Source organism: Scyliorhinus canicula, chromosome 7 (assembly GCF_902713615.1).
Source record: "Scyliorhinus canicula chromosome 7, sScyCan1.1, whole genome shotgun sequence".
NCBI classification, from domain to species: domain Eukaryota; kingdom Metazoa; phylum Chordata; class Chondrichthyes; order Carcharhiniformes; family Scyliorhinidae; genus Scyliorhinus; species Scyliorhinus canicula.
In genome coordinates, this window is record NC_052152.1 from 1,725,940 (window position 1) to 1,752,443 (window position 26,504).

The window sequence follows — 26,504 nt, forward strand, 5'->3', positions numbered from 1 at the left end:
CTCAGCGCGGGAAACCCAAGAAAAGCCCGCGCTTTCCCCCTGCCCGACCCCGCCTCCTCGAGGGTAGCCCCCCTTGTCGGCCCCCACCACCAGCTCCCCACACTGCAAGTCTACCCCCCAACTCGAGCCCATCCACCGAACCCACGCAAAAAAGGCAGCGCCCCCCCGCCCTAAAAACAACACACAACCAGCATAAAACAGCATAAAACAGAGACCCTTCCCACCAAAAGTTAACACAGTTATTTACAAACCCCCGACCCTCAGTTAGAGTCTAACTTCTCGGCCTGCACAAAGGCCCACGGCTCCTCCAGGGACTCAAAATAAAAGTGCCGGTCCTTGTAGGTGACCCACAGACGCGCCGGCTGTAACGTGCCAAACTTCACACTCTTTCTGTGGAGCACCGCCTTCGTCCGGTTGTACCCGGCCCTCCGCTTAGCCACCTCCGCACTCCAGTCCTGGTAGATCCGCACTACCGTGTTCTCCCACTCGCTGCTCCGCTCCTTCTTGGCCCACCTAAGCACACACTCTCGGTCAACGAACCGGTGGAACCTCACCAGCCCTGCCCGCGGCGGCTCATTCGGCTTGGGCCTCCTGGCCAGTATTCCGTGGGCCCCCTCCAGCTCCAGGGGCCCCTGGAAGGACCCAGTTCCCATCAGCGAGTTCAGCAAGACGACCACATAGGCCCCCAGGTCTGACCCCTCCAGCCCCTCCGTGAGGCCCAGGATCCGCAACTTTTTCTGCCTCGACCGGTTCTCCATCTCCTCGAACCGCTCCTGCCACTTCTTATGGAGCGCCTCGTGCATCTCCACCTTTACCATGAGGGCCGCGGCCTCATCCTCTCTTTCGGAGGCTTGTTGTCGGAGCTCCCGGATCTCCACCCCCTGGGCTGTCTGCGTCGCCAGCAGCTTGTCCGTATTAGCCTTCAGCGAGTCCAGCAGCTCCACCTTGAGCTCCTGAAAACAGCGCTGGAGAGTCTCCTGCTGCTCCTGCGCCCACTTCCTCTATTCCTCGAGGCCTCCGCCGGCCGCCATCTTGATTATCTTCCCCCGCTTTTTCTTAGGCGCTGCCACCGCTATTTTGCTGGCCCCACTCCTGGTCCAGACCATAGACCACTGGGGATCCGCTGCTGACACCTTCCCACGTCGGGAACCGTCGAGCAAGTACCGCTGGGGGCCCTTAAAAGAGCCCAAAAGTCCGTTCCTGGCGGGAGCTGCCAAACGTGCGGCTTAGCTCTGATGGAACCATTAATTCACCAGACACGTGTTTCCGATATAGAACATAGAACAGTACAGCACAGAACAGGCCCTTCGGCCCTCGATGTTGTGCCGAGCAATGATCACCCTACTTAAACCCACGTAACCCGTAACCTAACAATCCCCCCATTAACCTTACACTACGGGCAATTTAGCATGGCCAATCCACCTGACCCGCACATCTTTGGACTGTGGGAGGAAACCGGAGCACCCGGAGGAAACCCACGCACACACGGGGAGGACGTGCAGACTCCACACAGACAGTGACCCAGCCGGGAATCGAACCTGGGACCCTGGAGCTGTGAAGCATTGATGCTAACCACCATGCTACCGTGAGGCTCCCAAACTGTTCTATCTATCTATATGAATATAGGCTTTAATCGACTTACTACAGAGCCAGCCTGTTACCCGTTGATGAACTCTCAGTGAACTGCAGGCTGACTCTGGACAAGGGTATTTATACAGCAGCACTAGGGGGAGGAGTCATGGGCGGAGCCAAGGGTGGAGCCCTGTACAAGCTCCTGAGCATTCCCAGAGCTACTCCCCCTAGTGGTCGGATAACGCAACTGCGCTTGCAAAGACATAGTGTGATTTATCATATTACATTCACCACATTCACCCCCTGCAAAAAAATCAAGTCCGGCGGGGGTGGTGGTCTACAACGTCAGTCTGTCCGGTGGTTAAATTGTCCGCTGTGACCTGCGGAGCACCGGGGTTGCAGCCTCTTGCGGTGGCTGGATGGGTGTTGTGTGCTGGGGTACGATGGCGGACTCCAGGGAGGGTTGTGTCCGAGCTTCATACGCTCCTGGTTCGACCGGGGACTGGGGGCTGGCCGACGCGGGGGCGCGGAACTGGTGGAGCGAGCTCGTGGGCTCGGGAGCGTGAGGGGGCGGCAGCATCGTGTGTAGGGTGAGAGATCCTTCTGTGGGGGTAGAGGGGGCGCTGGATCCGGCGGGTGCCAGATCCCGGAGGGATACAGTGTCCTGACGGCCGTTAGGGAACTCGACGAATGCGTACTGGGGGTTGCAGTGGAGCAGGCGCACCTTTTCAACAAGGGGGTCGGTTTTGTGTGCTCTGACATGTTTCCTCAGAAGTACGGGGCCCGGTGTCCTCAGCCATGCCGGAAGTGAGACCCCCGGGGTAGTGCCCCTGGAAAAAATGAAGAGCCTCTCGTGAGGGGTCTGATTGGTCGCTGTGCACAAAAGGGACCTAATAGCGTGAAGCGCATCTGGGAGGACTTCCTGCCACTGGGAGACTTGGAGATTCCTGGACCGGAGGGTCAGTAGGACAGTCTTCCAGACCGTCGCGTTCTCCCTCCCCACCTGCCCGTTCCCCCTGGGGTTGTAGCTGGTAGTCCTGCTCGAGGCAATGCCCTTGTCGAGCAGGTACTGACGCAGCTCGTCGCTCATGAAGTACGAACCCCGGTCGCTGTGTACGTAGCTGGGGAAACCAAACAGGGTGAAGATGCTATGCAGGGCCCTAATGACTGTGTGGGAGGTCATGTCGGGGCACGGGATAGCGAATGGGAAACGGGAGAACTCGTGACGTTTAAAAAGTAAACATTCTTGTTAGTTGAGGGGAGTGGCCCTTTGAAATCAAGCGCGAGGCGTTCAAAGGGCCGAGAAGCCTTCACCAGGTTGGCCCTGTCTGGTCTATAGAAGTGCGGTTTGCACTCCGTACAGATCGGGCAGTACCTGGTGACGGCTTTTACCTCCTCGTTGGAGAAAGGCAGGTTTCGGGCCTTGACGTAGTGGGCGAGCCGGGTGACCCCCGGGTGGCAGAGGTCATTGTGGATGACTTTCAATCGGTCAATCTGCGCGCTGGCGCATGTCCCACGGGAGAGGGCATCCGGAGGCTCATTGAGCTTCCCGTGTCGATACTTAATGTCGTAGCTATAGGTGGAGAGTTCGATCCTCCACCAAAGAATTTTGTCGTTTTCAATTTTGGCCCTTTGCGAGTTGTCGAACATGAAGGCAACCGATCTTTGGTTGGTGATGAGGGTGAACCTCCTACCTGCGAGGTAGTGCCTCCAGTAACGGATAGCCTCCACAATGGCTTGTGCTTCTTTCTCGACTGAGGAGTGTCGGAGTTCTGAAGCGGAGAGGGTACGGGAGAAAAATGCAACTGGTCTCCCTGCCTGATTTAACGTGGCTGCAAGAGCTACCTCTGAGGCGTCGCTCTCTACCTGAAATGGAGTGGATTCATCCACCGCCCGCATGGCCGCTTTGGCGATGTCCTCCTTGATGCCGTCGAAGGCCTGGCGTACCTCGGCTGACACGGGAAATCGTGTGGCCCTAAAGAGTGGGCGGGCTTTGTCCGCATATTGAGGGACCCACTGGGCGTAGTAAGAAAAGAAACCCAAGCACCGTTTGAGGGCCTTGGGGCAATGGGGGAGGGGGAGTTCTAAGAGGGGGCGCATACGGTCCGGGTCTGGGCCCAGGACTCCGTTTTCCACGACATAGCCGAGGATGGCCAGTCTGGTTGTGCGGAAAACGCATTTCTCCTTGTTATGCGTGAGATTCAGTTTCTGTGCCGTCTGGAGAAAATGGTGGAGGTTGGCGTCGTGGTCCTGCTGGTCATAGCCGCAGATGGTGACATCCAAGTACGGAAGCGTGGCCCGCAGCCCGTACTGGTCCACCATTCGGTCCATTGCTCGTTGGAACACCGAGACCCCATTAGTAACGCCGAAGGGGACCCGGAGGAAATGGAAGAGGCGGCCATCGGCCTCGAATGCCGTGTAGTGGCGGTCCTCCGGGCGGATTGGGAGCTGGTGGTATGCAGACTTCAGATCCACCGTGGAAAAAGCCGCTACTGGGCGATCTGGTTTGCCATGTCTGCAATCCTGGGGAGGGGATATGCGTCGAGGAACATAAATCTATTTATGGTCTGACTATAGTCGACAACCATGCGGAATTTTTCCCCGGTCTTAACGACCACCACCTGAGCTCTCCAGGGACTATTGCCGGCCTCTATAATCCCCTCACTGAGCAGCCTTCGGACCTCTGCTCTGATAAATACCCTATCCTGCAGGCTATACCGCCTGCTGCGAGTGGCTACGGGTTTATAGTCCTTTGTGAGATTGGCAAAGAGAGGAGAGGGAGGGGATTCGCAGCGTAGCGAGGCTGCAGATAGTGAGTGGGGGCAGGGGCCCGCCGAAGCTGAGGGTGAGGCTCTTGAGGTTACATTGGAAGTCTAGGCCTAATAAGAGTGGCGCGCAGAGTTCGGGAAAAACGTAGAGTTTGAATTTTGAGTAGCTAGCGCCTCGGATTGTGAGTGTCGCGGCGGTGCGCCCCTGGATCTGGACCGAATGGGAGCCTGAAGCGAGGCGAGATAGTTTGCTGCACGGGGAAAACGGGGAGCGAACAGCGTCTTACCAGGTCTGGGTGTATGAAGCTCTCAGTGCTCCCGGAGTCAAAGAGGCATGGCGTTTTGTACCCGTTGATTTGGACCTCTGCCATCAAATTTCGCAGGCGCTTCGGGCGTGATTGGTCCAGAGTGACCGCGCTGAGTAGCGGGTAGTCGGCGGCTCGATCAGCTGTGCTGGAGTGGCCCCGTGATGACTGCCCTCTGAGTTCATAGTCGTACTCTTCCGATGAGCTGTCCGAGCGCGGAGATGCAGGTCGGGCCCATGGATCGCACGTGGCGGGCGGCGAGGAAGATGGCATCCAAGATGGCGGCCCCCTTGAGTCGCACGTGGCCGGCCGCGTGGTGGAGGTTTGCCAAGATGGCGGCCCCCAAGGATCGCACATGGCTGGAGGGGGCGGAGTCGGGTCATAGGCTGCAGCGTTTCGGGCCCCCGCGGGCCTGCGGGTGTGGGGAGCGATTACTTCGTGCCGTTGGGGAGTTGGAAGCTGGGGCCCTTTTAGCGAGGCACACTCTTGTGTAATGGCCTTTCCGCCCGCAGCTGCTGCAGGTCGCGTTGCGGGCCGGGCAGTGCTGCCACGGATGCTGATTCTGGCCGCAGAAATGGCAGGCTGGAGCAGCATAGTGGCTGGCTGGGGCAGCATGGTGGCTGGCTGGAGCAGCACAGTGGCTGGCTGGAGCAGCATAGTGGCTGGATGGGGCAGCATAGTGGCTGGCTGGAGCAGCATAGTGGCTGGCTGGGGCAGCATAGTGGCTGGCTGGAGCAGCATGGTGGCTGGCTGGAGCAGCATAGTGGCTGGCTGGGGCAGCATAGTGGCTGGCTGGAGCAGCATAGTGGCTGGCTGGGGCAGCATAGTGGCTGGCTGGAGCAGCATAGTGGCTGGCTGGGGCAGCATAGTGGCTGGGGCAGCATAGTGGCTGGCTGGGGCAGCATAGTGGCTGGGGCAGCATAGTGGCTGGCTGGGGCAGCATAGTGGCTGGGGTAGCATAGTGGCTGGCTGGGGCAGCATGGTGGCTGGCTGGGGCAGCATAGTGGCTGGGGCAGCATAGTGGCTGGCTGGGGCAGCATAGTGGCTGGGGCAGCATAGTGGCTGGCTGGGGCAGCATGGTGGCTGGGGCAGCATAGTGGCTGGCTGGAGCAGCATGGTGGCTGGGCGGCCGCGTAGCACAGGCCTGGGGGAGTCGCTGGTCGGGGGCCCAGGATTGGGTCGCGGGGTCCGCGGGGAACGAGTTAAGGCTGCGGAAGGAGACCTCCATCGTGGTCGCAGCTTCCACAGTCGTTTCTAAGTCTTGGGCCCCCTTTTCCAGCAGTCGTTGGCGCACGTAATTAGACCTGAGGCCCGCTACAAAAACATCGCGTACAGCAAGTTCTCTGTGTTCAGCCGCGGTAACCGCTTGGTAATTACAGTCATTGGACAAATTATTGAGTTCCCTTAGAAATTCGGCGAGTGATTCTGTCGGCCGCTGGCGGCGAGTCGTGAACACATGGCATGCATAAACTTCGTTAATGGGCCTTACATACATCTTATTGAGTACCGCTAGCGCTGCAGTATATGAACCGGCCGAGTTTAGTTGTGTAGAGATTCTGTGGCTCACCCTCGTGTGCAATAGACTCAACTTCTGTTCCTCTGTTGTTTCGGCTGTGCTCGCTTCGGCCAGGTAGGCCTTGAAGCACCGCAGCCAGTGGGAGAAGATTTCTTTAGCCTCTGCATCCTGCGGGTCGAGTTCCAGGCGTCCAGGCTTGAGGGCTGATTCCATGATCGATCTTGCTGTTCTTAAGTCGATTAAATTGATGGAACCATCAATTCACCAGACACATGTTTCCGATATGAATATAGGCTTTAATCAACTTACTACAGAGCCAGCCTGTTACCCGTTGATGAACTCTCGATGAACTGCAGACTGACTCTATTTATGGACAAGGGTATTTATACAGCAGCACTAGGAGGAGGAGTCGTGGGCGGAGCCAAGGGTGGAGCCCTGTACAAGCTCCTGAGCATTCCCAGAGCTACTCCCCCTAGTGGTCAGATAACGCTACTGTGCTTACAAAGACATAGTGTGAATTATCATATTACATTCACCACAAGCTCCGCATAGTCGCAACCGGAAGTCTCATACAAAGCATTCTCACAGACGTTGCAAGGGGAATACTGTCCACAATGGGCGGGATCAGTTTTTGGCAAATCTGCATATTAGAGCGAGGCAGTAAGTGTCACTCTAATACGCAGATTGCCAAAGTACCTGAGGCTTTGGGATTCAATCCCTTCGCTCAGGGACCTTGGGCGAGCACCATTCGGTAATCATCGGCCTTTTGGCTAAGATCAAACGTAGCATCGCACTTGATCAAGTGAAGCTGAGGATTTTAAAGTCGATCGTGGATTGGAGAACACGGAGGGATTGAAGATATCGAAGAGGAAACTTTCGGAGTTCTGCTGCTATTGGTGGATCTTCATGCTGGTCTAAGCCTCAGGTTTAGGCCTAACGCCGGTACAGTTAAGACTCAACGTTTGAGCTGTGGCTGCAGCTGCATGCCGACTACCAGGCTGGGGGAGTGCGAAACACTGTCCGAGTCACAGTGAGGAAGGCGGAAGGGGAGTCGCCTGTGGATCGCAATTTCTTTGTGAAGCGGGTGCTGCTCGAGTGCTGCGGGTTCCAAGCAGCAGATATCTGCTTGCAAGACTTCCCCAACAATGGATATTTTGACATCACCTTCAGGAATGTTGCTGATTGCATCAAATTCTTGAACGTGTTTAAAGAAAAAGGCAACCAAAGCCCCCTGTCTATCCTGACTGCGGAGCCTCTGTTCACGCTACCGTCACAGAGAAACCGGGTTGTTACACTGCACACGTACAACCCCCACGTCTCCGTGTCTGAGGTGCTTACGTTCCTCGCCAGGTACGTCGAGCTGAAAAGTGACAGCGTGCAACTGAAGGACACCTTTGGCATCTGGACAAGTGAGCACCAGGTCAAGGTGACCCTGAGAACGGACGGCAACGGAACCATCCTACATCCCCCATACAGTTTCGCCACTGGAGGGAATCGAGGCTACCTCTACTACGTGGGGCAGCCACGAGTATGTCACACCTGTGGCAAAACGGGGCATGTGGCCGCCAACTGCAACGTCACCTTCTGCAAAAACTGCAGGCAGGAGGGACACATGACAAAGGACTGCAAGGAAGGCAAGTGCTGCAACCTGTGTGGGGAGGCTGGCCATCTTTACAGGGCCTGCCCAAAACGCGGGGCAACGTACGCACAAATCATCAGCGGCGGAGTCAAAAAGGCACCCACAGAGGAGGTTCATGCACCATCCATCGACAAAAACACCACAGCACAGAATGCTGAAATCCAACAGAAGGGCTCTCAACAGAAAGTGGAGGCTCCAGCACAGCCTGACAACTCAACCCCAACCTCATCTGACAAGGAAGACTCAATGGAAGAGGATGGAACGAAGAATGAAGGGCGCTGGGAAACGTCGAACAGGGACAAATGAAAGAGGAAACAGAAAAATAAACGGAAGAAACCCCTGATGGTGAATGGCAAAAAGCGGCAGCTTCCAGCCAGCGGCCTGAGCATCGACACCTCCTCCGATGAGCGAAAAACAAACTAAGAATCGGCCTCAATTAAAGAGGCAAAGTACCAATGTGGAACGGGATGCACAGCCCCCCAAAACCACAGACAGGAAAGGAAATAAACCACGCCGAGATCACCAACCTCTGCTCGATGGGAACAGCAATGCGACCAACGGCCACTAAACACTGCATATTGAAAACAAGGTCACAGACCAGCTCCAGAAACTAAGAAGCAGCAACAACCCAGGTGAAAACTGGCCTGCAACCCCGACACCCACTGACTGCCACGACGGACGCCAGGGCTACACTACCCCCCCAATGCACATCCGTCAAGTTCACAGGCCCAGTGCGGACCAGGACAGCTTTCTCAGCTCTGCAACGGGCCCAGTGCGGACCAGGACAGCTTTCTCAGCTCTGCAACGGGCCCAGTGCGGACCAGGACAGCTTTCTCAGCCCTGCAACGGGCCCAGTGCGGACCAGGACAGCTTTCTCAGCCCTGCAACAGGCCCAGTGCGGACCAGGACAGCTTTCTCAGCCCTGCAACGGGCCCAGTGCGGACCAGGACAGCTTTCTCAGCCCTGCAACGGGCCCAGTGCGGACCAGGACAGCTTTCTCAGCCCTGCAACGGGCCCAGTGCGGACCAGGACAGCTTTCTCAGCCCTGCAACGGGCCCAGTGCGGACCAGGACAGCTTTCTCAGCTCTGCAATGGGCCCAGTGCGGACCAGGAGAGCTTTCTCAGCCCTGCAACGGGCCCAGTGCGGACCAGGACAGCTTTCTCAGCCCTGCAACAGGCCCAGTGCGGACCAGGACAGCTTTCTCAGCTCTGCAACGGGCCCAGTGCGGACCAGGACAGCTTTCTCAGCCCTGCAACAGGCCCAGTGCGGACCAGGACAGCTTTCTCAGCCCTGCAACGGGCCCAGTGCGGACCAGGACAGCTTTCTCAGCCCTGCAACGGGCCCAGTGTGGACCAGGACAGCTTTCTCAGCCCTGCAACGGGCCCAGTGCGGACCAGGACAGCTTTCTCAGCCCTGCAATGGGCCCAGTGCGGACCAGGACAGCTTTCTCAGCCCTGCAATGGGCCCAGTGTGGACCAGGACAGCTTTCTCAGCCCTGCAACGGGCCCAGTGCGGACCAGGACAGCTTTCTCAGCCCTGCAATGGGCCCAGTGCGGACCAGGACAGCTTTCTCAGCCCTGCAACTGTGCAACAGTTTGCAAGCACCACCGGCATGCTGGGGAACATTGAACAGCTGGGGAACATTGAACAGCTGGAACATCCAACTGTATACACTCTGGACTCTGAGACTGGTAAATCTACCTTTTTAAAATGGGGTTTAAAATTGCATCTGTTAATGTGCGAAGAATTAAAGATACTTTGCGGTGTGTAGCCACACTCGGCTACTTAGCAAACGTGAGAGCCGACCTACTGTTCCTGCAGGAGTCTGGGATTCCACACCTCAGCAACTACAGGCGCTGGTCGAGCTGGTGGTCCCACGGGCCATCCATCTGGTCAGGAGGAAACGATTGTCGTTCCTCCGGCCTGGGTATTCTGCTACGGGGAGGCAACTTCACCATCTCCGACGTTAAGGAGGTGGTGGGTGGACGCCTCCTCGTAGCAGACGTCAGATACAAAAACGCCCCTCTCAGACTTATTAATGTGTACGCCCCGGCCATAAAGAGTGAGCGGCTGGCAGTCCTTCAGCAACTCCCCCTGCTGTTGGCCACCTCCAAGCCGGTCATTCTGGGCGGTGACTTCAACTGCATCATCGATGCGGCTGGACGATCCGGCAGAGCCGACAGCAAACTGGACGCTACGTCCAGACTCCTGATGGAAACGGTAAAAGACGCCAAGCTGCTCGACGTCTTCAGCAACCCTGCAGACGGAGCGCAGCGTAGATACACATGGTCACGGCCAGATGGGTCCGTCCGCTCCAGGATAGATTTCTTCTTTGTGTCCCGTGCTTTCACGGTCAGGCCCACCGACGTCAAGTCGGTGTTCTTCTCTGACCACTGCCTCCTACTGGCTGACTGCCACCTGCAGGAAAACCAGGGGGTGGGCAGGGGGACATGGAAGCTGAATGTAAAACTGTTGACTCCAGAAAACCTCGTGGAACTTAAAAGGGATTACAAAGGTTGGAGGACCGTGAAACCCCTCTTTGAGTCTCCACATCTCTGGTGGGAAGCAATCAAGGGGAACATCAAAAGGTTTTTCATCCTCAAAGGCGTTCAAAAGGTGAGAGAGAGACGAGGGACCATGTCCAGGCTCCAGAAAAGTATGCAGAATTTTCTCCAGCTGCAGTCGATGGGGGTTGATGTCAAGGAGGATCTCCAAGAGGTGAAGGGCCAGCAAGCCTCGCTCTACACCTCGGAGGCCTCCAAGGTTATCTTCCGTTCCAGAGTCCGCTCCGTGGAGCAGGATGAAAAGTGCTCACACTTCTTCGTCCAAAAGGTACACAGAGAGACCTCAGTGATCAGCAGCCTGAAGGAAGAAGATGGCTCTGTAAAGTCATCGCAGTCCGACATCCTGAGGATCAGTCAATCCTTTTATGCCGGACTGTATGATCTGAAGCCAACAGATAGCACTGTTTTCCAGGCCTTCCTGCCGTCTATCACGGAGGTCTTGGGCGACAGCGAGCGGGAAAATCTGGATAAACCGCTAACTCTGGACGAGCTGACAAAGGCCGTCAAGTCCTTTGAGACGAGTAAAACACCCGGAAGCGACAGCTTACCGACTGAGTTGTATTTGGCTCTGTGGGACTGGATGGGCCCAGACCTGCTGGAAGTGTACGAGAGTATGCTTCTGGATGGCAGCATGTCAGAATCCATGAGGAAAGGCATCATCACCCTCGTCTACAAGCAGAAGGGGGAAAGGGAAGAAATTCGAAATTGGCGACCCATTTCACTGTTGAATGTGGATTATAAAATTCTAGCCAAGGTCATCGCCAATCGGGTCAAGTCTGTTCTGGAGTCGGTGATCCACCCCGACCAGACCTGTGCTGTACCCGGCAGGAAGATCTCTGACAGCCTCGCGCTGCTCAGGGATACGATCGCCTACGTGCAGGACAGGAGGGTGGACACCTGCCTCATCAGCCTTGATCAGGAGAAGGCTTTTGACAGAATATCGCACACCTACATGATGGATGTGCTCTCCAAAATGGGGTTTGGGGAGGGAATTCGCAATTGGATCAAACTGCTCTACACCAACATCTATAGCGCAGTCTCAATGGGTGGGAATCAGAAAATTCCGGATCAAATCTGGAGTCAGGCAGGGCTGCCCTCTCTCCTTGGCCCTGTTTGTGTGCTGCATAGAACCTTTTGCCGAGTCCATCAGGAAGGATCCGGGTATGAGAGGAGTGACGATCCCAGGCAGCCGAGGCGTGCAAGTCAAAGCCTCCCTGTACATGGACGACGTCGCCGTCTTCTGCTCGGATCCCGCGTCTGTGCGCAGGCTCTTGAATGCGACAAGGTAAAACAGAAACTGGGCTGGTGGGAGCAAAGCTCCCTCTCCATTGCGGGCAAAACTCTGGTCATCAGGTGTGAGGTACTCTCGGTGTTACTGTCTGTAGTTCAGGTCTGGCCCATTACCCGACCCTACGTCGCAGCAGTCACCCGGGCCATCTTCAAATTCATCTGGAGATCCAAGATGGGCCATGTCCGAAGGGACACCATGTACAAACCTCTGGATAAAGGAGGGAGGAACATACTCAATGCCTCCCTCATCCTGATGGCCACCTTTGTGCGCAGCTGCATCAAGCTGTGCGTGGACCCCCAGTATGCAAACACCAAGTGTCACTACATACTGAGGTTCTGCCTGTCCCCGGTGTTACGAAGGATGGGCCTGGCCTCATTGCCGCGGAACGTTCCGAGTAGTTGGACCGTGCCATACCACCTGTCCCTTGTGGAAAATGTTTGAAGAAAAACACCTTTGACCACATGGCAATGAAGCAGTGGTCAGCACGTAATGTCCTCGAGGCCCTCAGGGAAAAGGGAGACTGGAGGACGTTGGATGGTTCCCTGAGCAGACTGTCAGAGTCATCTGGCAGAATGCCTCATCACCAGAACTTTCAAACAAGCTCCAAGACCTAGCTTGGCTGGTGGTGAGAAGGGCCCTCCCCGTCAGATTCTTCATGTACACCCGAAGGCTCAGCACCGTAGCACGCTGCCCTCGGAGTGGCTGTGGGGGAAATGAGACAGTCACACACCTCCTTGTGGAATGTACCTTTGCAAAGAAGGTCTGGAGTGAGATGCAGTGGGATTTGTCCAGGTTCATCCCGAGCAGCTCAGTAACACAGGACTCTGTGCTCTACGGACTGTTTCCAGGGACACACACCGAGACAAACATCAACTGCTGCTGGAGGGTCATCAACTCGGTGAAACACTCTCTTTGGTCTGCCCCAAACTTGCTGATCTCCCAGTGCAAAGAATTGCCCTCGACCGAGTGTTGCAGACTGGCACGTTCCAAGGTCCAGGACTGCGTGCTGAGGGACGCACTCAAGCTTGGGGCAGCTGCCGCCAAGGCGCAATGGGGAAAGACCACAGTGTAAGGTCTTCCAGCAAATGTACACCGAGGGGTTGGTAACAGTGTAAAGCCCCTCGGTCTGGGCCATTAACACTCCAATGTATAAAAGAAACATGACAATGTAAATATTTAAGAAAGAATTGTAACGTAAACAAGGATATGTGTGTAATGTCATCCCAATTGAATGGAAGAAATTCAAGTGAATGTGTAACTTTGATGGAAATGTACAGTCAAGCCAATTCAAAATGTTCTGTAATGTTTATTAGAGATTTTATGAATAAAGTATATATTAGGGGAAAAAAAATCATCCCCACCAATGCGGACCAGATGGAACGGCACTCATGGGGGTCTCCAAGGGGATCTGAGGCCCCTAGCTGCCCTGGCCCTGCTGGTGCCACCTGGATACACTGGCAGTGTCCCCTGGATACACTGGCAGTGCCACCTGGATAATCTGGCAGTGCCACCTGGGTACACAGGCAGTGCCACCTGGGTACACTGGCAGTGCCACCTGGATACTCTGGCAGTGCCACCTGGATACTCTGGCAGTGCCACCTGGATACTCTGGCAGTGCCACCTGGATACACTGGCAGTGCCACCTGGATACTCTGGCAGTGCCACCTAGATACTCTGGCAGTGCCACCTGGATACTCTGGCAGTGCCACCTGGATACACTGGCAGTGCCACCTGGATACTCTGGCAGTGCCACCTGGATACACTGGCAGTGCCACCTAGATACTCTGGCAGTGCCACCTGGATACTCTGGCAGTGCCACCTGGATACACTGGCAGTGCCACCTGGATACTCTGGCAGTGCCACCTGGATACACTGGCAGTGTCACCTGGATACACTGGCAGTGAATACAGCACCGTTTCTCATTGGAACCGATTGGTGCTGGTGCTAGCCCCTTAACAGTCACTGAATGGGTCCAGGTGCGGTGTCAGTTTTGCTGTTGTGGAACTCCACGAATCCTGCCCCAGCGTCAACACTTAGGGTGGGATTCTCCCTTCTGGGAACTAAGTCCCCATCCGGTGGAAAAATAGGCGCCAACCATTCCAGCGTCAACAGCCCCCTAAAGTGAGGAATTCTCCATATTTTCGGGGGCTAGGCTGACGCCAGAGTGGTTGCCGCTGCTCCAGCAGGCGCCAAAGGGCCGGCGCGAGTTCGTGCACACGCGGAATGGCCGGTGTGATCTCGCGCATGCGCAGACCCGCCGGCGTATTTCCCCGCGTGCATAGTGGTTCTTTTCTCCGCGCCGGCCCCCGGGCAATATGGCAGAGCCCGACAGGGGCGCGGCGCAGACAAAAGATGGCCCCCAGGGAAACAGCCCACCCGCAGGATCAGTAGGCCCTAATCGCGGGCCAGGCCACAGTGGCACCCCCCCCCCCCCCCCCGGGGTTCCACTAACTCAAAAAAACTCCTGCCCAAGTTCCTCAACATCAAGCCAAATTGATTCAATCTTAGCACCATCCAACATATCCTATTTAAAATTGTAGCATTATCCTCAATCCCCGCCCCTTTACCCTTCTCTCTCATTCCTCTCCACCTCGAATATGAAATCAGTCCTTTGTGTAAAGTCAACTCTGAGTGAGTGATGCCAGCAGCGTTATGATGAAGTTTAACTCGTCCCTTTGGGTGATGGTTTTTAATGTTTCCTCTCGCTGTTGATGCGAGATGCTGAGTGTCAGGATAATGTCACAGATACTGGTACACACCTGACCACCAATTCTGCAGCCACACTCCCGTACCAGCCTCCCCGGACAGGCGCCGGAATGTGGCGACTAGGGCTTTTCACAGTAACTTCATTGAAGCCTACTCGTGACAATAAGCAATTTTCATTTCATTTCACTGGCCAATCTCCAGAGCAGTTAACTGGCTCCGAGTCACTGGTTGATCCTCTTCCTTATTATGGTTTTGTCGTTGAGCCAATGGAATTACAGGAATTACATGATGAGAAAATTCCAGGGTCCATTTCACTCGGAGTCTTCCATCCTGATTGTCACATGGTACCAGGAAAATGGAATGTTGGTTAATCACAGTTGTGTCCTTTGTGATTCTTGTTCTCAGGATGGATGTTGTGTTCACAAAGACCACACAAGCTCAGTTCATAAACAAAGCTAACATTTATTTACACTACTTAATTAAACTCCTACACTACTTCATTAATACTCCTATAGTAAACAATAATCTAATCTAAGCTTTGACAAAGGATCATCTGGACTCGAAACATTAGCTCTTTTCTCTCCCTACAGATGCTGCCAGACCTGATGAGATTTCCCAGCATTTTCTTTTTGGTTTCTTTTTTTTTTAATTTAGATTATCCAATTATTCTTTCCAATTAAGGGGCAATTTAGCATGGCCAGTCCACCTACCCTGTACATCTTTGGGTTGTGGGGGCGAAACCCACGCAGGCATGGGGAGAATGTGCAAACTCCACACGGACAGTGACCCAGAGCCGGGATTGAACCTGGGACCTCAGCGCCGTGAGGCAGCAGTGCTAACCACGGCGTCACCGTGCTGCCCTTCTTTTTGGTTTCATAATCTAATCTATAATCTACACTAACTATACTAGTCTCAACACTGCAGTGAACTCTCTATCACTGCTCTCTCCAGCTCTCCTCTCCAGCTCTCTCCCAGAAATCTGTCAGTCACTGCTTGACATAGTTCTACATCTAGCTCCATCTAGTGATTAATTATGATATGACATTAATCCTTTGTCATCTGTACATTTCCTGTAATGTAACAATAGTGATCAATATATATCAATTAGTCTAGAAAAGACCCACTCAGGGGTGATGGAAACTCTCAGAGGTAGAGAGCATTAGCTCAATTGTAGATCCACACAATGGAGCATAAATATTTGATTGTGATGTGAGGTCTTGTTATGGGAGCGGCGTTTTCAGAACCCCAAAATGTATCATGGAGTTCAACCAGCCTCTCCCTTTAATGTATTGTTGCTTTTGAAGCACACGGCTTGGTCTCCAGGTGTAATATGACAATTATGGACACGTGGGCTTTTAAACACAAAACAATGTTTATTCCATGAATTCAACTTAACCTTTTAAATAAACATTGGATCCCTTAACACCCCTTACTTCAAAGATAACCCCGAAAATAATACAACACAAGATAATCCCTCAAAATGTTCCTTCAAACCTGCAAAAGACTGAACACCTTTAAAAAGAAACACATCAGGTTAAAGACATTACTATTATGAGTTTAAATCACCCAAATGATTCATAGAATTCATAGAATTTACAGTGCAGAAGGAGGCCATTCAGCCCATCAAGTCTGCACCAGCTCTTGGAAAGAGCACCCTACCCAAGGTCAACACCTCCACCCTATCCCCATAACCCAGTAACCCCACCCAACACTAAGGGCACCTTTGGACACTAAGGGAAATTTATCATGGCCAATCCACTTAACCTGCACATCTATGGACTGTGGGAGGAAACCGGAGCACCCGGAGGAAACCCACGAACACACAGGGAGGATGTGCAGACTCCACACAGACAGTGACCCAAGCCGGAATTGAACTTGGGACCCTGGAGCTGTGAAGCAATTATGCTATCCACAATGCCACCGTGCTGCCCCGATGTTAGTCAGAGTTAGTCTTTCTTGGCAGAGATCACAGCAGATCCAGCTCCCTGAAAAACACAGACACACCCAAGCTCTTTTCCTCAAAACTAAAACTAAAAAACTGCAAAATGGCTGAGCTAAAAACCCAGCTACCCCCACACTCTGACATCACTTCAGTAATATGAGCTGCTCCATTTCTTAAAGGTACATGATATGAAATAAAATGAAAATCGCCTATTGTCACAAGTAGGCTTCAAATGAAGTTACTGTGAAAAACCCCTAGTCGCCACATTCCGGCGCCTGTCCAGGGAGGATGTTACGGGACATTGCTTAAACATTCATTTCTTAAAGGTACTCTCACATGACACCTCCCCCCAAGAAAAAAAAATAAACCATCATCTTCAAGATGGTTTCATTTTTCACTTTTGCACCATCCACTAAGAAATGCACACAGTAAATATACCTTTTTGTTTTTAAAAAAAAACAACACACGCAAACAGGTATAATAATATAGTCTATTTTTCTTTGTTCTTCTTCCTCCAACCAAAAACCTTCTCGATTGACAGTCTCTTTGAACAAGAAAGTCTCTGCACGATCCATCCATTCCTCTACTCCTAGGCAATTCTCTTTAAAGTTAGATACTTTAGTTCAATCTGATCACAGACTCCCTTGCAATTCTCCAATACAGGAGCATCAGTTATCACAGCTTTCAGGCAGTCACATGCCTGTTGAAAGTTCGCTGTCCATTGACATTTTTGACGTTTCTTTATCAAGTCCATCAGTGCAGTAATCACGCCACAAAACCTTTGCACAAAGGTTTGATCAAATCCACTCATGCTAAGAAATCGCATTATTACCCTTCGTCTTGAGGGTATTGGAAACGCCACAAGGAAACTGATTTGGGCTTCTCCAAATTCACTTTTGGCTAGGTTAATCACCAAACCCGCCTCCTGAAGTCGATCGAAGAACTCCATATGATGTTTTAAATGTTCTTTCCACTTCTGGAAGTTGGAAATAAAAGCAGATTGTCCCACTTTCTCAATGCAATCCTTCAAACGTGGGATAGGGTAAGAGTCCATTCTTGGAACAGCATTCCCCTTTCGATAGTCCACACACAACCGTTGGGTACCGTCTGGTTTCGGTACCATCACTATGGGTGAGCTCTATTGGCTGCAACCCAATTCAATTATGCCATTTTCTAGATCTTATGAGGAAAGGCTGAAGGACTTGAGGCTGTTTTCGTTAGAGAGAAGAAGGTTAAGAGGGGACTTAATTGAGGCATACAAGATGATCAGAGGATTAGATAGGGTGGACATTGAGAGCCTTTTTCCTCGAATGGTGATGTCCAGCATGAGGGGACATAGCTTTAAATTGAGGGGAGATAGATATAGGACAGATGTCAGAGGTAGGTTCTTTACTCAGAGAGTAGTAAGGGCGTGGAATGCCCTGCCTGCAACAGTAGTGGACTCGCCAACACTAAACGCATTCAAATGGTCATTGGATAGGCATATGGACGATAGGGGAATAGTGTAGAGGGACTTTAGAGGGGTTTCACAGGACGGCGCAACATCGTGGGCCGAAGGGCCTGTATTGCGCTGTAATGTTCTATGTTCTAACGCTCCCTGCGATTCTGGATGATACGCAGTTGATTTAAATTGTTTTATTCCTAAGGTATCCATAACTTCTTTGAATAACTTTGACGTAAAATTTGATCCTTGATTCGATTGAATTTCTGTGGGTAGTCCATATCTAGTAAAGAATTTAAGTAACTCCTCCACAATCCTTTTAGCTGTAATATTACGTACTGGAATGGCCTCTGGAAACCTAGTAGACACATCCATTATAGTCAAAAGATATTGATTCCCACTTTTTGTTTTAGGAAGCGGTCCTTCACAATCAATTAGGACCCTCGTAAAAGGTTCCTCAAATGCTGGAATGGGTATTAAGGGCGCTGGTTTTATCACTGCTTGAGGTTTCCCTATCACTTGACACGTGTGACATGATTGACAAAATTTAACTACATCTTTATGTAGTCCAGGCCAATAAAAATGTTTCTGGATTTTAGCTTGAGTTTTCCTTATTCCCAAATGACCTCCCACTGGTACCTCATGTGCAACTCGCAACATCTCCTTTCTATACCCTACCGGCAGTACTACTTGATGAACTTCTGCCCACTTTTTATCTGCCTGCATATGTACAGGTCTCCATTTTCTCATCAAGACATCACTTTTATGGTAATAACACTGGTATACTCTCAAATTCCTCTTCCATATATGCTTTCTGATATATCAGTTTTATTTCTACATCTTTCTGTTGTAACTCCGCCAATTTTCCTGAATAAAAATATCCGCCTCATCCTCCACCTGTTCTTGTTCTTTTTTAACCATCTGATCAAAAATCGTTTCTGATAATTGCACTTCAACTTCATCTTCACTCTTTGATTTCTCCTCTTGTCTTAACCTGTGACTTTGCGACCTTGTTACTACACAATCCAGAAAAATCCCAGGATATTCGTCCTTCAACCCTTCAGTTGTCTGATTTTCCACTGGCTTATCAACCCCAGTCGGCATCACTCCCACCTGCGATTCAGCTATAGCATTACCCAAGATAAACTATATTCCTGGACAAGATAGTTTCTCTATTACTCCTACTACCACTTCACCACTCTTCACTGGACTTTCCAACCTTACCTTATATAATGGAACGCTACTCCTCTCACCCTGAATTCCACCTTTCCTGGCAACATTCTTCCCAAACTACATAACTCCTCATCTCTTACCATTAAAGATTTACTAGCTCCCATATCTCTTAAAATTGCGACTTCTTTACCTGCTCCTCCTGATACGCATGAGTAAACTTTACCCACACAAGTAAATTCTTTAAAGACATCTGGCACCTTCTTAACAATTACTTCTTGAACAGGCTGTACAATCGTTTGCACCTCCTTCGCTTCCCTTGGGCTTTCCTTTACCTTTCTAACAAATCCCACTGTCTTATCCTGTTCTACCACATCAGCCTTCCCAGTGCTTTTCTTCAACCACCAACACTGTGACTTTACATGGCCTAGTTTATTACAGTGAAAACATTTGAAACTTTTCATTTCTTTTCCACCCTCCTGGATTTCTTTAATCTGAGGTACACTCTCTTTATTGTCTCCCATCAGATCACCTTTACCTTAACCACTTGAGTATTTCTCATGTCCCCAGTTTCTATCCCTCACCGGCTGAAACTGATGTCAGAAACCAATCTTTGATTTATGAACTAATTCAGAATCATCTGCCATTTCTGCTGCTAATCTCGCAGTTTTAACCCTCTGTTCTTCCACATGAGTTCTCACTACATCAAGAATTGAATTTTTAAACTCCTCCAAAAGTATAATTTCTCTGAGAGCTTCATACGTTTGGTCTATTTTCAAAGCCCTTATCCACCTTTCAAAATTACTCTGTCTGAGCCTTTCAAACTCCATGTGTGTTTGACCAAATTCTTTCCTTAAATTTCTAAACCTTTGTCTGTAAGCTTCAGGCACTAGCTCATATGCACTTAAGATGGATTTCTTCACCTCTTCATACGTTCCAGATACCTCCTCCGGTAGTGATGCAAACACTTCACAAGCCCTACCTACCAGCTTTGTTTGAATCAGTAACACCCACATGTCCTGTGGCCATTTAATTTGTTTAGCTACCTTCTCAAATGAAATGAAAAAGGCTTCCACTTCCTTCTCGTCAAACTTTGGCAATGCTTGGACATATTTAAATAGATTCCGCCTTCGACTTTGACGCTCTTTCTCACCATCCTCATCACTATCATCCAACTGTAGGTTTCCCTTTATGTCTGCCAATTTTAACTGACTGTAATGTTTCATGGCCATTTTCTGAAGTTCAAACTCCCTCTCTTTATCTTTTTCCCTGATCTGTATCTCCCTTTCTTTTTCCTTTTGTTCTACTAGGGCTATTCTTTCTTTTCTCCTTTCTTCTCTCTCCTTTTCTTTTTCCTCTCTCTCTTTCTTTCTTTTTCCTCTCTCTCTCTCTCTCGTATTCAAGCCGCTTTAATTCTTTCTCATGTTCCATTTGTTTAATTTGCAACTGAATTTTTTCCATTTCCAATGAGTCAGACTCTATCTCAGGCAACTTTAAATGCTTAACCACCACCATAATAACCTCATCTTTTCGCATTTTGTCAGGTAATGTTAACTGCAATGTTTTTGCCAAATCTAACAGTCTGCTTTTCGTCTCTGTCCGTAAGGTACTGCGTGTGACATTCTCCACCCCCAAACATCTCTAAGCCTCTGAAAGAGCCATTGTCCACAACACACTCCCCACTTAAACTAAAATACCACACCGGAAAAGCAACAGTCCTTCACTGTCTAAGTTCACAAAAGCCAATCCAATAGATAGACTTGTATCCCGGACGAGCCCCCAATTGTTATGGGAGCGGCGTTTTCAGAACCCCAAAATGTATCATGGAGTTCAACCAACCTCTCCCTTTAATGTATTGTTGCTTTTGAAGCACATGGTTGGTCTCCAGGTGTAATATGACAATTATGGACACGTGGGCTTTTAAACACAAAACAATGTTTATTCCATGAATTCAACTTAACCCTTTTACATAAACATTGGATCCCTTAACACCCCTTACTTCAAAGATAACCCCGAAAATAATACAACACTAAATGATCCCTCAAAATGTCCCTTCAAACCTCTAAAATACTTACACCTTTAAACAGAAACAGATCAGGTTAAAGACATTACTATTATGAGTTTAAATCACCCAAATGATTCAGAGACATTCTTTCCTGGCAGAGATCACAGCAGATCCAGCTCACTGCAAACACAGACACACCCAAGCTCTTTTTCTCAAAACTGAAACTAAACACTGCAAAATGGCTGAGCTAAAAACCCAGCTCCACCCACCCTCTGACATCACTTCAGTAATATGAGCTGCTTCATTTCTTAAAGGTACATTGCTTAAACATCCATTTCTTAAAGGTACTCTCACATGACAGTATGAACTGAATCAGTATGTGTCTTCACTAATTGTGGCTTATCTGTGCAAGGTTTCTGGTGTGAGCATTGGAAAGAATTTGAAGGGAATGGCTTCCAGCTCAGCCACACTGCCCTCCGTCGCAGCAGAACCTTTTATTTTGATGAAGGCCAGTGTAGCATGCATTTGTTTGCAGTGTTGCTGACTGTGTTTCTCGCATGTTGCATGAACACTCTCCTAAGGGATGTAGGGGTGATTATTCAGTGAAAACTGCGATGAGAACAGTTTCAGGCATGTGAGAATCAATGTTGTTTACACTTCCCCCTTCAACTCTCCCATCCCAGCCCTCCATACACACTGCTACTTCACTGTACCTATAGAACCCTGCCTTTGTCCAGTCAAAACCATGCAGAACTCTACCTTATCCACTGACCTCAAAGAAGACCCTGCCTTTGCCCAGTGAAAGATGTTGTGCTGTACACAGTTTGGTTGGTCTGAAGAAGTCTTCGTAGTCATGCATCGGGTAACTAAATCTTTATAGAATCAGAGAATAGAACAGTGCAGAAGGAGGCCAATCGAGTCTGTATCGACCCTCTGAAAGAGCACCCCATCTAAGCCCACTCCCCCACCCTATCCCAGTAACCCCACCTTGCCTGCACATCTTTGGACTGTGGGAAGAAACCGGAGCACCCGGAGGAAACCCATGCAGACACAGAGAGAACGTACAAACTCTACAATTAAATCTGTGTCCGTGGTGCTGTGAGGCAGCAGCACTAACCACTGCCACATCCCCAAAGGGAAACTTGTAACATTTTGCAATACATGAGAAAGAGCCTCTTCCACGAGGCTCCGGTTTGAGCTCCAAAGTTATCCAAAAAACTTCTGCACACGCCGCAATAGCTTCGTGATAATGTGACTGGGAGATCTGAAGCAGAGGCCTTCAAATTCTGGACTGGGGCCAAGAAAGGCTGTGTGACCCCCCCCCCCCATACTATTTCCCATCAAACTGACCGTGGCTAATCACCTCACACATCATCCAGCAGCAGCCTCCTCCCTCAAAAAGCTAACAATGATTTAAGAGAGCTAGCACCAGGTCAGCGACATCAACTCAGCTTTCTACAAAATAATGCAGCGAGTGTCTGACAATAAAGACCATCCACCCCCCCCCCCCCCCCCCCCCCCGCCTGCAATGTACAGGCCCGCTGTCATCACCACAGCCCTCAGTGTGACAGGGGTGAATGGGGGGTGGGGGGGACGGGAGTGAATGGGGGGTGGAGGGGACGGGGTGAATGGGGGGGACGGGGGTGAATGGGGGGTGGGGGGATGGGGTGTGTAGGGGGGACGGGGGTGAATGGGGGGTGGGGGGGACGGGGTGAATGGGGGGGACGGGGGTGAATGGGGGGTGGGGGGATGGGGTGTGTAGGGGGGACGGGAGTGAATGGGGGGGCGGGGTGAATGGGAGCGGGGGGTGAATGGGGGGATGGGGTGGGACGGGGTGAATGGGGGTAGGAGGGGGGTGGTTGGGGGTGGGACGGGGTGAATGGGGGGTGGGGTGGGGTGGGATGGGGGTGAATGGGGAGTGGGACGGGGTGAATGTGGGTGGGACGGAGGTGGTTGGGGGTGGGACGGGGTGAATGGGGGTGGGGTGGGACGGGGGTGAATGTGGGTGGGACGGAGGTGAATGGGGATATGGTGGCAGTGGAGTGGGTGTCTCTGAAGTGCTGTGATTGTTTTTCTGTGTTAGGAGTGTATTTATACACGCAGGTTGTTATTTCTGGGTTGTGTGATGCTGTTTTGCATTGGAATCAGTGAATGAAAAGTGTGTGCTCCATCTGGGGAGATGGATAAAGAGTTAGAGACAGAGGAAGGGAGAGTTGTGAACGGATTAGATGGTTGAAAGAGGTTACAGAGATGCAGGGCATGGATTCAAATCCAAGAAGGAATTTAATCCTGAGGATGATAATATTAAATGAAAGGGATTGGTGGACTTGCAGCCAAAGAGGTGAGATTGGATGTTAGATATTCGGAGCTGGTGTGGGTGAAGAAACAAACATGAGAGTTTTGGATATCAAGTGTGGAATCTTACTAACTCTCTACGACAGGACAAGACTGAAGAAGAGATGGCGGAGGAGGAAGCTGTAACTGTCACTGTTCTGAAGTGGAAGGCAGAGAAATTGTCGGGATTGACATTATATTCTCCAAGTAAGTCCAACATGTCTCAACAATAGGCCTGTCTCTTCACTCAGCACCAATTGCACTTTAGCTGGTTGTGTTATGTCTGCCCAAATCCACTGTGACATGAAATGAACCAAAAGGTGAATTCAAGAGAAACTTGCTTAACCAGAAAGGGGTGAGACTGTGGAACTGACTACCAGAGGCAGTAGTTGTGAAAAGCAGAGATGCATTTAAGGCCAAGATATACAAGTCCAAAGGGATAGAAGGGAAGGGTATAAATATAAAACGATGCTGACAGGATGAGATGAAGAGTTAGGTAGGAGAAGTCTAATTTAAAAAATATATTTTATGGGATGTGGGTGTACCTGGCTAGGCCGGCTTTTATTGCCCATTCCTAACTGCCCTTCAGAAGGTGGTGGTGAGCTGCCTTGAACCACTGCTGTCCATGTGGTGTAGGTGCACCCACAGTGCTGTTAGGGAGGGAGTTCCAGGTTTTTGCCCCAGTGACAGTGAAGGAACAGCCGATATATTTCCCAGTCAGGGTGGTGAGTGGCTTGGAGGGGAACCTCCAGGTGGTGCGGTTCCCATTTGAATGTTTAAGGTGGTGGATGGGGAGCCAATCAAGTGGCTGCTTTTCCCTGGATGGTGTTGAGCTTCTTGCGTGTCATTGGAACTGCACTCATCCAGGCAAGTGCTGATTTGTGCCTCGGACAGGGTTTGGGGAGTCAGGAAGTGGTGAGTTTCTCAGCCGACATCCCAGCCTTGACCTGCTCTGGTAGTCACAGTATTAATGTGACTGATCCAGTTCAGTTGCTGGTCAATGATAACCGCCAGAGGGGCAGCATGGTGGCGTAATGGTTAGCACTGCTGCCTCACGGCGCTGAGGTCCCAGGTTCAATCCCGGCTCTGGGTCACTGTCCTGTGGAGTTTGCACATTCTCCCCATGTCTGCGTGGGTTTCACCCCCACATCCCAAAGATGTGCAGGGTAGGTGGATCGGCCACGCTAAATTGCCCCTTAATTGGAAAAAATGAATTGGGTACTCTAAATTTATTTTTTTTAAACGGTAACCCCCAGGATGTTGATTAAAAACCTGTGGATTCCATGAGCTGATCACGACAGAAAACATTCGAGCAGTGCAGAATGTGAAATAATTAAATTAAAAAGGAAATCAGGAAAGCAAGGAGAAGGCATGAAAAAGTATTGACAAGTAGAATCGTGGGAAACTCAAAGAGCAAGAAAATAACTCAGGAAAGAGTCAGGCCAATTCAAGAGGGGAAAGGTAATCTGTGTGTGGAGGCAGAGGACGCAGATGTGAACAACAAAGAACAAAGAAAAGTCCAGCACAGGAACAGAAAACATGGCGCATACGGCGCGACATGGGAGAATCGTGCCCCCTTGTGGGTCAGTGAGGGCCCCCTCCCCTTTCAGGCCTCCCCACCCACCCTCTTGGACCCTCCCTGTAAGGACCCCTTTGTACATGCCCTACACGCCCAGCCCCCTTTTCATGGGCATGGCCCACCTCAGGCCCAGACCCTTGGCAGTGCAACCCTGGCACCTGGGAATCCTGGCAGTACCTGTGCCAGCCTGGCACTGCCACCTGAGCACCTTGGCAGTGCCAGCGTGGCAGTATGAAAGTGTCAGGCTGGGAGTAGCGGAGTACCTGAGTGCAGAGGGAGAGCCAGTGGGCCACCCTGCCCTGTACCTGACCACCTGGGGTTTCCAAAGACCTGGGTGACCCCCCCCCCCCCCCCCCCAGGTGCCATTAGGCCTGGTCCACATTTGGTTCAATAAACAGGGCCTGGTCCAGGCCTTGTTGGGGAGGCCATGAGTTGGAAATCCTGGGAGAATACGGCACAGACATGTTTAAATGAGCTATTAGGTTCATTTAAATATGTATGTATGGATATCACCCAGCAAGGGTGAGATCAGATCACGATGCCTCACGAGGTTCAAATGAATCTCGCAAGTCGTCTTAAGCGCTGAGAATCTCCAAGAGGCTTCTCACGAGATTCACCAGCCTCGCTGCATCCCTGGTCAGGGGCGATGAGGCTGCGAAATGATGCCCAATTGGTCACCTGTGCTGTAAATCTTTCTGTTTCTATGATTGGAATTATAGTTTGTGTTTCATTTCATTCTTACAGCATTCAAGGCGGATGTAAAGAGTGATGCACTTGAACTGGATGAACAAGTTGACAATGTTGCAGAGCCAATTGATGTTCCTGAGACAGACGCTCCTGGGACTGACACCGCTGTGACCGACACTCCTGCCACAGACGCTCCTGAGACAGACGCTCCTGAGACAGACGCTCCTGAGACAGACGCTCCTGCGACAGACGCTCCTGCCACAGACGCTCCTGACACAGACGCTCCTGCGACAGACGCTCCTGCGACAGACGCTCCTGAGGCAGATGCTCCTGAGGCAGATGCTCCTGATACTAATGACCCTGGGGAAGACACTTTTATTGGTGAAGAGGGAGATGCTGAGACTGAGACAGGTTCAAAAGTGAATGCAGACTGAGGCTGGTGGTACCCTGCAGAGGTAGCTGGGCAGAGGGCAGTTCCAGAGAAGCACTGGGCTGCAGCCTGAAAATGTTCACAACACAAATAAAAGAAGTGTCTGGCTCTGCTGATTGTTACTTTAAGGTGTATTTAATAAGGAGAACAAGTTCCTTATTGAGGAGTAGGCAGTGCTGTGATTCATCATTTAGCAAAATTTATTTCTTTAAAAATAAAATGTTGAATATAAAGGTTTTCAGAAATCTCTCACTGTCCTTTGAAAATTGTTCTCATAATAAATAGACAGAGCTTGTTGCCACGTCTCTGTGGAAAAGACTGGCAGATGCATGTTGAAATCATGGGGGATTTTAATCTACATGTCGATTGGTTTAACCAGGTCGGTCAAGGCAACCTTGAGGAGGAGTTTATAGAATGTATCCGCGATAGTTTCCTAGAACAGTATGTAATAGAACCTATGAGGGAACTAGAGGGGTCCTAGGTCTTGTCCTGTGTAATGAGACAGGATTGATTCATGTTCTCATAGTTAGGGTCCTCTCGGAAGGAGCGATCAC

At 51.0% G+C, this 26,504-nt stretch overlaps 1 protein-coding gene across 1 annotated transcript in view; it reads left to right on the forward strand.

Annotated features, from left to right (window-relative positions):
• Positions 1-26,191, forward strand: part of rsph1 (radial spoke head component 1) — a 178,338-nt gene extending 152,147 nt beyond the window's left edge. Inside the window, exons 7-8 of the mRNA XM_038801305.1 lie at positions 23,362-23,461; positions 25,578-26,191. Coding sequence (XP_038657233.1) covers positions 23,362-23,461; positions 25,578-25,954 — 477 coding nt within the window. The 3' untranslated portion in view covers positions 25,955-26,191. The remainder of the gene's footprint in view (positions 1-23,361; positions 23,462-25,577) is intronic.
• Positions 26,192-26,504: the final 313 nt, after the last annotated feature.